Source organism: Pinus tabuliformis, chromosome X, assembly GCF_031772625.1.
Source record: "Pinus tabuliformis cultivar Carrire ecotype Pingquan chromosome X, CPIR1, whole genome shotgun sequence".
In the NCBI taxonomy this organism is placed as follows: Eukaryota; Viridiplantae; Streptophyta; class Pinopsida; order Pinales; family Pinaceae; genus Pinus; species Pinus tabuliformis.
In genome coordinates, this window is record NC_142308.1 from 311,504,766 (window position 1) to 311,517,178 (window position 12,413).

The following is a 12,413-nucleotide window of genomic DNA, read 5'->3' on the forward strand; positions in this document are numbered from 1 at the left end:
AAGTTTAAACATTAGACTGGACTGGTTGCTGGGGTGGACCAGAAACCACAGGTTGTCCAGTTTGAGATGACAACTGTACGTTTGGCTGCAACACTTGTTGAACTTGCGATGGATCCCACACTATGTTCATTCCGGGGTATTGACCCATGACAGGTTGAGGATATTGAGATCCATAACCGGATTGAGGGTAGGATTGATAATTGAGAGGTACATTTCCCATACCTTGAACATAAGATTGACCTTGAGGTGGTTGATAACCTTGACTCGAGTACTGACCTTGGGGTAGATACCCTTGAGGTAAGTACTGATACTGGGGTTGACCTTGAGGCATATATTGATACTGAGGCTTACCCTCGGGTACATATTGGGGCTGGGGTTGACCTTGAGGAATGTACTGTACCATGGGTACATACTGTCCTTGAGGTTGCCCCCCAGACGCAAGTTGTGTACCTTGAGGTTGCCCCCCAGGCGGTAACTGACCACCTTGAGGTTGAGAACCGGGAATTGAACCTGACATCATATAAATGTCTCCTACGCCCAACGGTGTACCATTGTTTCCAGTTAATGACCCATGTCCAATGGGTTGAGGAGATGCTCCTGCAAAAGTACCAAAAAGTGACTGATACCCAGCAGGAACAGAAGGACCACCATACAAGAAAGATTCAGGAGGTTGAGTAAACACGGATGACTGACTAGACATATTTACAGGAGTATAAATACCTCCGGGTGGATAAGCAGTACGAGGTGGAGAAAAACTTATCCCTGAGTTGTCTAAGTAATTAGTTAACGAAAGATACCAAGTAGTACTTCTAGGTGGACTGTAAAAAATAGATTCACGCTCCCTTAGATCAATGGTAGGTTGATCTTCAGGAATAGGGATGCCTACTTCTTCTTCTGAAGCAAGTTCTTCAATAGCTATCAAACCAGAAGGAAGATTTTCGGTGATGACTCTTTCTACCCTAGGTGAATCAGGAACACTAGAAGTTGGAGTAACAGGTTCAGATATTTCAGGTTCTTCGCCTATATCACTAGTAGATGAAAAACTACCAGCAAGCTCGGAAACTGCAACAGCTTCAGGATTATAACCTGTTTCTAGACTTTGGTAATCTGGATGGACTACCAACGAAGACTCTCCTTCTTCAGGTGAACCTACTTTACTGCCACTAGGAGTAGTTACAAGGACTTTCAAACCTTCGTAATGACCCGGGACGTCTTCAGGAGGCTCACCCCGAAGTCTACGGGACTTCCTCAACAAATCGGCCACGGTAACAATCTCAGGAGACTGGCCCCGAAGTCTACGGGACTGTCTCGGTAATTCCGCCACAGTTAAAAAAAATTTAACTACTGCACACGCAAACAAAGTAAAATCTCAAAGCAAACCACCTAAAGTCTCTAAAGAACCAAACAAATTTGAATCACACACCTAAAGAATCTAGGGCGTCAAACCATACACAAACAGTAGCCTTCCAGACCGAAAACACTAGTTGGTGATGAAGCCCAACATCGCCGAATTCAGTACAGAAGTGGTGGGTGGAACAGTTACCCCGGCAACCTGCTTAATGAATAGACTGGCACAAGTTCCTCCACTTTAACCGTCTCGAGTGAAGTGAACCCCCCGGAAAATCCAAGTGAGTCTAGCCGACGTCTGCTCCAGGTACAGTGGGATCTTCCCTCCACCGTCACCTCGGGTAGAATCCTAAAGATAATGGTCACTAAGGTTACCAACAGCAACAAATATACCTGGGGGAACAGTCTACGACCCGATAGCACGCAAGGGTAGAGTAACAAGCTCAATCCCCTTGCCGGCTCCTTGACAATAATCCAAGGTTTACCGACAAGTGACCCCAGGCTCCTCGACAATAATCCGAGGTTTATCGTTTGTAATACGTGCGTATCTGGCGTCTTTCCCAATGAAGGAGGATTGATCCCCTCACTGGTTCGAACACGGTCTCGTGCTTCTCCTTTAAGAGGAGCTTTCCCAGAGTACAAATGAAACAGTTGGATTTATCCTACCACAAGATAAGCTACTTGTTTGGTTTTACTGTCTTGGAGAGTTAATTACTCTCCTACTCCAAGACACTAGCCTGATCTATATTGGTGTTTCAGATCCCTAGTAAATAAAAAGTTACTAAATTGATTTTACTTTAAGTGTTAATTTTTATGGTTTTTCTTTAAGACAAAAGGTAGCGGAGATGAAACTGATGGTGTGTAGACTCGACTCAAATCCACTAAAAAGATGCACTTAGGATGATTTATACTAATTTTCTTTTTCAATGAATTCCCTAGCTAAGAGAGTTGGAGAATGCAAAATTGATATAAAGACAACTTTCTTGGCAATGAAAATCAAAGAAACAATCTCTTTATCTTTTCCAAAGCATACAACACATGACCACTAATTATTTCACGAAAATTCCTTTTCTTTTCAAAGACTCAAATGCTACCTAAGAAAACTTTTCCTTCAAAAGAGATTTTTGGATTTTTCCCTACTTAACAAAGCATTTAAAAAACAAAAATCAAATCTTTAAAAAATCTATGACAATCAAATCAAAGCTACTTAAAAGCAAATCAAAAAGAAATTCACCTAATAAGAAAATCTAATGAGGCGAAAACCTACAAAGTATGATCCCAGGATGTTTTACTCAGTCATGATTTAACTAAGGACTAGTCAATGCAGAATCAAAAACTAGTCAAAAACAAACATCAAAATCTTTTGTTCTTTTTTGTAAAATGAAATTCACAGTTCAATCAACAAACTTTTTCGAGATCCGGAAAAGAGACAAAACAAAGGTAGGCGTCTCACAAGGGTGGATTCTGTGAAAGGTCCGACTCCTAAGAAGACTGCAAATACCAGGGAGATCCAAGATTTTACGACTTCTAAAGCCAAAATCACTACAGGACCAATGCAAAAATCAAACCCTAAGGCTAGAACCTCTACGAATTCCACTAAAACACTTGACACTGATGAAACAAGTTCAGATGAAGATCTCTGGTAGGTAACCAGTGGATCTGGGTGGAAAAAACAAATTAAAAGCAAAATCTAAGAGGCAAAAAGGAGAAAATTGAAATTTTCTCAATTTTGACAGGGTACGCAGGCAACCTGTTTACACAGGTGCGGGTACGCTCTGTGCACAAAGCTGCAGTGCGTACAGGTACGCACTGTGCTCAACTCAGAGGCTGCGTACTTCTAGCAAAACTAAGAAAAAGTAAAATCTAATTTAACCCTAAGCTAAGCCACCCAAACACACAGTCAGACAACCAAAAACCAGAAAGAAAAACACTTTTCTCAAATCAAAGGTTCAGACAAAGGAAAAATCATTCACATCAATGGAGTTCCCCAGCGGAGTTGCCATTTTGTCATGCGGAAAGAGTCAATTTTGCGGACAAAACCAACCTCCCTAGAAGCTTAAGGCTTTCTAGTGACAAACAAGACAATTAAGAACAATCCTTCTCTAAATATGCATTTACCATATAATAAATCAAGTGTTTAGATCCTACCTGTAGTCCAACGCTGTTGTAGTGGTCCAGCCTCGTCGATCCGGATGAGCTCCTCCTTCTCTTCGAAACCTGCATTCACTAACAATCAAACGATTAAATAGCACCTGAATATCTCATAAAATAAAACATATTTAACATACAGACCAAGGAGTATATGAAACAACTCATAAATAACAAATTGTTGAGAAGAATGGACTTATTTGTATTAATAGGAAACAAAAGAAACCATTACAACCTGAGCCTTGGTGTTGTGCAAGTTCCTCCCAGGGTCCAGCAAGAGTTTTCCTTTACTTTGATCAGCTCACCCACTTCCAAATGAAGTCAAGAAAGGATGGGAATCTCTCCTCTCAAGCTCTATAAGGGAGTCCTAATCTCAGCAGCATCTACCCTTAGGAATGTTCAGCTTTCAACCTCTCCTCCCTCTGGCCCAATGCCTATATTTATAGTGCTCTAGAGGAAGTTAATCAGGTCCACCATCAATGGGATAAGCCCCTCTTTGGATGGGTTAGCTCCCCTCTTGATGGGATAAGTTCCTCTTTCATAGGGATACATGAACCATATGGAGGCGCTCAATACACGTCAAACAAGCTTCTAGAATGCTCTAGAAATGACCACAAGTAACTTTTCTGGAGTGAAACTTGCACCTTTTGACCTTTACAGGAGTACGCACCCATTGCTTTATAGACAGAGCATACAAGTACGCAGGTATTGTGAACTTGAGGTGCGTACACACAGGTAAGGCTAAGAGAAACTGCGTACCCAGAGATAATTGACTTTAAATGACTTTTCTCTCTTTCTTGGAGTTTGACATGAAAAGTAGAGGCATGAGACTTGCCAAGGAGGATAGTATGACAGTTGATGGAGCCATACTAACTGTAGATAGTCATGGTGACAATTTTAGTGTAACACCTACATCAAGATTTGAAAGCACATTGTCGGGCCTGTGACATATGTCAAAGGACTAGGAAACCATCATGTAGGGATGAGATGCCACTCAATCCACATATGATGTTGCAATGGTTTGAAAAATGGGCAATCAACTTTGTGGGACCAATCAAACCTCAGGGGAAGATGGGTGCGTACTACATCATCACCACGATAAAATACCTGACTCGATGGGCGGAAGCACAGCCGGTTAAGGACTGCAAGGCCACTACAGCTGCGAAATTTTTGTTCGACAACGTGTTGACACAGTTTGGTTGCCTGAAAGTTTTAATGAGTGACCGCGGGACACACTTCCTGAATGAAACCATCAGCGCACTCATCGAGGAATTCCAGGTGTATCATCAGCAAAGTACACCATACCATTTGCAAGCTAATGGGACAGTAGAAGCATTCAACAAAATTCTGGAGACTGCGCTGACAAAAGTGTATAACGCGCAACAAAATGACTGGGACTTGTGCATACCTGTCATATTATGGGCATAAAGAACCACGTGCAAAAAATTGATGGGTCAGACACCTTTTAGGTTAGTCTATGGCATGGAAGTAGTCATGCCAATGGAATACATCGTACCTAGTTTGCGAATAGTTGCCATTATAGGCATGTCGGACCGCGAAGCTTTGGAAGAGAGACTCACGCAATTGGAAGAACTCAAGGAAGAACGTTTCTAGCGGGATTCCATCAACAGGTACAAAAACAGCACGAGAAAGCCTGACACGATCGCCATATCAAGTTGTGCACATTCAAGGTAAATGATTTAGTGTTTCTGTATGACAGCATGTTCAAAAAATTTCCTAGAAAATTCAGAATGCATTGGTTGGGACCATATGTGGTGAAAGAAGTTATAAACGGAGGCATGGTCTAGCTAGTCAAACTTAATGGAGAACCCTTCCCAAGCAGAGTAAATTCCAGTCGCCTGAAGCCATACACGGGTGGGTCCGCTGTCTGAAAAATCGACCAAGGCACAATCTTCATCACCCGAGAAGCTGGACAAAGGTGCGGGACTATAAACAAAGGTACTAGAAGCCGACATCAAAGTAGAGAATCAATTCAGACATAGATGATTTAGAATCAGAAATGGAGAAGATCCAGACAACGATGACATAGTGTGTTGCAGACCTTTGCACAACCCAGACACAGTTGGAGGAACTTCGCGCAAACATCGCCGCACCAGCAGAGTGACTTGGGACGAGTCACGATGATTGTGTTGGGTGTTGTTGGGCAGTGGATCCCTCCATAACATGTTTTTGGGGCTTGAAGCTTGAATTTTGGACAAATGTAATGTAAAGACCACGCGAAATGCAGGTGCAAAGCACAAGAGTCTAGGGTTGTCCACCCTAAGATAATGTAATTTAATGTAAAATGTGTCGGCCTACCCATGGTCCGTGGACCATGGGATTGTATAAATAGAGTGAGGCTCTAAGTGTAAAGTGAGTCTAAGTCTTGGGGATGATGAATTAGCTCTGAGTCTGTAAGTCTGAGTCTTGGGTTGTAGTAGTAGGAAGAGGCTCTACAGCGGAGTGTGCAGAGGCATGGTACAGTCCACAGCTATGTGCACGGACCCTTGCAACTAAGTGTGTAGGGCGAAGTTGGGATTGTAATTGAACAGATAAATAATAAAGGATAAGTTGATTTTGAAATATTATGTATCTATGCTTCTATTATATTTATGCATCTCTTTACATTTTTATGATTGCGCACACTGGTTATGAATGTTGAATGAATAATGAGAATATTGGGACCACACAATTAAGATCTATAATAATAGCACAATAAGGATAAAGGATTTAGACAGCATCTCTTCGCGCTCTTTACAGAGCTACGCGGAAATAGTTGCACAAGTTGCGAAGGACAGACAGCTAAGCGAAGCAGCACAAGCAAGCAGGTTTGGTTCGTGAACTTCATATATTACATAAAGACATCCCTAGGGTGTAGAAACCTGGTTCCAACACCCTCCCATACTACCTCGGGTGAGACCTCAGTCCACGCACCGCGAACTGTTGCCGAAAGGGCTAGTAGTCTCGGGATTTGTTTGGCTAAATCACTTCTAAACTTGGGTTAGGCCCCAAGAAGCCAACAATATATTTATGATAATTTTATGCAACTTCTTCCAAATCCTCTTAAAGATGTACTTTTAATACTGAAGACAGTTACTAAGTTAATGATTCATTCACTTGTGAAATAACTGGAAATCATATGCAGAGAAGTGATTCACTGTTCGCTGCAAAAGAATGATTAAACCAAAGTGCAGGCAACAGCATACACTGGTGCAGGAAAGATTTCCTTGCATGATCCGATCGAAAACGCGTCAAAACAAAGATTGAGAATAAAGGAAATGCAAGAAAGATATTTCATAAACAAAGTAAACACTGCTAACTCTCAAACCACTGATTTGTTTCACACGTTAGCTACAAAAGATATTTTAAATTAGAACTTGAAAGATAAAGATTAAAACTATAACACCACATAGCAGCAAACGAAATACCCACAGCTCCTTTTTGAATAACGAAAGTGAGAGGGGTAAACGAGTTGGGTTGGCTGGGCCCTAGCCAACCAGATCGTTCCCCTTCTAAGGAATGAAAATATCAACACTTCAAATATACATTAAAGATATACTAGATGTTGTGTATGTAAATGATGTCAGTTTTCTTGTATTACTCGATTCAACAAATAGACATAACATAACGGTCCAGCCCCATAGCTGAGGCGATAACCAAATTACATAAAACAAAATTACAATTGATGGTTCGCTGACTAGCCTCCTCCTACTTATAATATATATCTTATATATCCTTTCAGCTCTAGTCATTTTCACTAATTACATACATTTCTTGTTCAAGCCTTTCGGCCGAATAGACTTAGAAACCGAAATTACAAACTTGGCCAACAGTTATAATACACATGAATCTCACTTGGTTATAACCTAACTTTGGAAAATATTCCCTGATTACGTGCCACATGTTATCCTACTTCAATTCATGAGTATCTAAACTTGGATTCAAGGATTGAGACCCATCCTCGTGGAAGATTTGGCTTCTCGGAAATCTCGGATAGTCTTTGTGGTGGTGCAGGAATCTACCTGCACTAGTCATAGTCATTCATAATTAATACTAAGTTCCATGATTACTCTAGGAAATTAATATGAGTTACACGAGATATGTAAATAAGCATGAAATGCATATAAAATGATTAATAAAGTGTTGTAATAAATTTCATATAAAATATGAGCATGTTCAGGATTGGGTAACTATCTTGTACTAGTGCAAGAAAGAAGGGTCTTTTATTGAGATAAAACATAGGTTGATTTTGATGGAAATGGGGTAGAAAATAGAGAAATTTAGGATACCAACACAGAGTAGTTCCACTATATGCAGGTATTGATTAAAGCGTCATCATGTGTGTCATGTGTTGCGCACACAATCTTCCAACTCAACAAGTACATAAGTGTCCAAGAGAAGGTCCCAATGTGAGGTTCTTTCCGTCTTAGCTTGTGTTCATTCCACTTGGATGAGGTTCGGTGTGAGATCTTGAAAGTGAGTAGTAGCTTCTACCAATCTATGGTGAGTTCTTGTGCTTCCTCAACTAGCCCACTCTTGATAATAAGCAGTTCCTCTTCTGATTGAAGCTCACTGGTAAGGCATGGAAATGTCACTAATGAGGGGGAGACCAAGGCAAAAGACATAAGGAATGATGTCATGAACATGATAGGTGAGGAAGGAAGAGAGGTGAGGGGTGACTAGACAAGGCCACATTGCAGGAAGGAACCAAGATTGAAGGTCAACTGAAGCCCAAAGAAATGAGAGGAGGTCTAACAATAGTGAATTCTAGCATAGGGTGGTAACAACAAGAGAAGAAGGCCAACAAGGAAAGCGAGAATCCCTAAGGGTTTACAAGAAAAGAAATGACATATGAATGAGAAAACATAGACTTCGAGGAGGAGAAACATATCTTCCAGAGAAATCCAAGGAGAGAGAGTTATGTTAGACCCAGAATATGGAGAGATGAACCTATTAGAGGGAATGTTCCATTCTTCATAACACTATTACGTGACAATGGTGATAGGCTAGTTGCATGAGATGAATAAAATTTGGCAGAAAGATTCAGTGTTACCTGCATCAAAATGCTAATTTCTAGTGAAACCGCAAAAATACGATGTTGTGGAGCTCGATCCACTAGCAAGTCAACATTCCTTTATATCCCCAACCACTGTTAGTTTGAGAACTATGTTGATGTACGAATCCAACGTAAAAGATGTAACCAAATAGGGGGATTTTTCCCTTCACATGGAATTTTCTGAGAGAGAGACTGGTGTGCACCATACCTCTGAATGGCTCTCTATAAGTGTCTAAAGATGCACAGCGGATTGGAGGTTAAGATGAATGGCCAGATAATAGTATTGAACAATGACAGATGCAAGGGCTATAAATGCCATAATTTTTTCTTTTCTGTGTGTGGTCGTTCACACGAGGGAGGAGTGGACAATTCCACTAGGTGGTTGTAGTTCAGAGTAGGATAATTAAACATGGGTGGGTCGGTTATATAAAAACATGGTGCAAGCATTTGGATAATCATATTTCATTGTGGGCTTTATGACATTTATGGGGATGGGTTACTACATCACGAGTTGAATGGTTGAATGATTAGGACGGACAGAGGAAATTTGTCTCCCACTATCTCACACACCTAACACCCCATCCTCGGATGTGTTGCTAAAATTTAAAAAATCATAAAAGCTAATTAAATTTTAACTTTATTTTAAATTATAAAAAGAACTAATATATAAGTTAAACATATATAAATTTAAAAAATATGGAGATTTACCCTACTTTACCATGGAGACTCTTCTTTTATATAATACCATGGGCTAATACCATGGCTTATCAATACCACATGCTAAAAAAAATAACTCACTTCATGTGACACTTGTTGATATGTCATTTTTCTAATTAACTAATTTAATTAAGATGACAAAAAAACATAACTACTTTGAAAATAAACCTCAACATTTAAATTGTGTATACTACTAAGAATATTCTAGAATATTTCATGGAGATTAAATCACCACCATTCATGTAAGAATTATTGATAATTAAATTAAAATGATGAAAATCCTATTCCAATATATATAATAGTTGCAAAATGGTTGTTATCTCTTCCATTCAAGTTCAACTCCTGCAAGTAACATAATGATGAGAATATTAAAGTAATGACTACATGTGTGAATATTATTGTATTTTATAAATTCTTTTATATATATATAAATAGACATATATTATTTAAATTTTTTATTGGTATTTAAAAATGGGTGAATTGTCTACCTCAAAAATTAACAGTATCCTCAACCTATTAAAAAAACCAAAATCCAAAAATATCGCATGGTTTTTAAACTTTATTTAAGGTCATGAATCGCTTTCTATATTTCCTTGTCAAGCCAGCTGTCAAATACGCCCCGTTAGACGTCCAAATCCACTCTTAACAACTACGACAAGGACAACAAAAATTTAATATTGAACGTGGATGGAGACCTGTCAAGATGATGCGATGATGACGAGGGGAAGAAAAATCAAGACATTAAATATTTCGATAGATTTATTCATCCAGACTCACAAGCTTCTCCTCACGGTATAAGTAGGCCTCGCCAGCCCTGCTTCTACACCATACAATCTGCTTCTCGTTGTTTTTATAATTTGCCTGTAAGACTCCCTTCCTGCATCATCTAATCGCCCGATTTCGCTCCCCAGCCATGCCTAACGTAGAAGTTAATGGAGCTGCTACCTGCGTTGGCAATCTCATGAGCTTTAATGGATCAAAGCGACGGTAAATGCAGTACACTGTATATGCTGATTGATTTTCATTTACAATCTTGATGTCATATTTGTTTGAACTTATTATTATGTTCATTTAGTTAGAAATAAAATTTTACTTTCTCAAGTTGTTAATATGATAGTTTTTTTAAGAAACATTTACATGGTGAAGAATAGAAGGTGATGGGGTGTACGGTTAAGTGATTCCTGATGTGAAGGTCATCGAATAAAAACTCCGTAGATGTATATGATGTTTGGTTTTCATAACTCTGTGGATGTATATGATGTTTGGTTTTCATTTACAATTTTGATGTCATATTTGTTTAAACTTATTATTATGTTTGTTTTGCTAGAAATAAATTTTTCCCTTTTGAAGTTGTTAATACCACTGTTTTTGAACATCCACAGGGTGTAGAATAGAGAGTGATGGGGTGCACTGTTAAGTCACTCCCTGATGTGAAAGTCACCAGTTAGGAAAAACTCTGTAGGTAAAAATCCAGCCATGTTAAGGGTTGCTATGACCCAAGTCTAATGCAACCCCTAGTGATTTTAATAACTTCTCAAGCCAAAAACTAAACCACAACTCAATTAAAACTGAAACAACTTAACAATAATATTTTTTATTATTTTTACCCTTAGCCATTACAATAATATTTTCTTCATTATGTTAAAGGAATTAAACTTGAGTGATGTCATGACAACTAGTCTGCTGAAATACCAAAATAATTCCAATTCACAATATATTTTTTAACATAAATAATGTAGATTTTGGAAATATTGCGAGATTCCAAATTACCAATTGTGAATAACTGATTCTAAACAATGATCTGAATGCAGACTGGAAGGCAAAGTTGCAATTATAACTGGCGGAGCAATGGGGATCGGGGAAGCCATTACTCGGCTCTTCACAGAGCACGGAGCCAAAGTCATAATCGCAGACATTGCAGATGAAGCCGGCAAAATTCTGGCCGAATCCCTTTCCCCTCCGGCCACTTACGTGCACTGCGACGTGAGCAAGGAGCATGACATCAGCTCTGTGGTCGATTTGGCCATGGAGAAATACGGTCAGCTGGATATCATGTATAACAACGCCGGTATTAACGATGCCCTTTTGTTTCAGAAGGTTGAGGAGTACGACATGGAGCAATACGATAAAGTTATGAGCGTAAATGTAAGAGGGGTGATGCTGGGCATCAAGCACGCAGCCCGGGTGATGATTCCGAGGAAGAAGGGCTGCATAATCTCAACCAGCAGCCTTGCAAGTATAGTAGGAGGATCTGCCCCATACTCATACACGGCCTCCAAACATGCAGTGGTAGGGCTCACTAAAAACGGCGCGGCAGAGCTTGGCAAATATGGGATCAGGGTCAACGCTGTTTCTCCTTCTGGTGTCGCGACGCTTTTTGCAGTGAAGCAGATGAGAGGGGGCACGGATTCCTTGTCCCCTGTTTCTGAAAATGAGAAGGCCGCCATAGAGGGCTACTGCAATCATATCGGCAACTTACAGGGGGCGACTCTTAAAGTAGAGGATATTGCGGAGGCTGGGCTGTATTTGGCGAGCGATGAGGCTAAGTATGTTAGCGGGCATAACCTTCTTGTGGATGGAGGGACGACTGTCGCCAATCACTCCTGGGGACTTTACCGACCCTAGGTAATAATGCTGCTTCCACAGTTCAATAAATATGCGGATGGATAATTGCACCCATGGGTATACCTACCACTGTGTTTTTCTAGCAATTGTATGCAATATGCAGATGGGTAGTTACACCGATATTTTGAATACCTACTGCTGTACTTTTTAAAATTTGCATCAGATAAGCCCAGGATATGATGGTCTTTTAGGTTAGAGAGTCCATTTTCAGTGTGAACATACTTACTGTCATGTAATGTTTTCAGTAATATGTCAAGTTTGCCATCATGTTTTCAGTAATATGTCAACTTTGTCATCAATAAAGTCAATTTTATAAATGAGATTATGTTCAAAGTAATTCGTTTTAACTAGATCGAGATACTCAAACCTTTATATAAAAATTCCATACAAATTTAACTTAACTGTGCCCAATTATTAAAATAAAAAGAAATTAACACAGATTTCGCTTACTCTTTATTCGACTCGAACTACTGTACATTGTAATCGATATCGTGATGTTAAACATTAATTTAGCTATTTG

At 39.6% G+C, this 12,413-nt stretch overlaps 1 protein-coding gene across 1 annotated transcript; it reads left to right on the forward strand.

Annotated features, from left to right (window-relative positions):
* The first annotated feature begins 10,069 nt into the window (after positions 1 to 10,069).
* LOC149139663 (zerumbone synthase-like) lies at positions 10,070 to 12,209 on the forward strand. The gene is made up of 2 exons (XM_089446975.1): positions 10,070 to 10,255; positions 11,080 to 12,209. Exons 1-2 carry the CDS (start codon positions 10,182 to 10,184, stop codon positions 11,891 to 11,893), a joined length of 888 nt encoding a protein of 295 aa, XP_089303101.1. The 5' UTR covers positions 10,070 to 10,181; the 3' UTR covers positions 11,894 to 12,209.
* Positions 12,210 to 12,413: the final 204 nt, after the last annotated feature.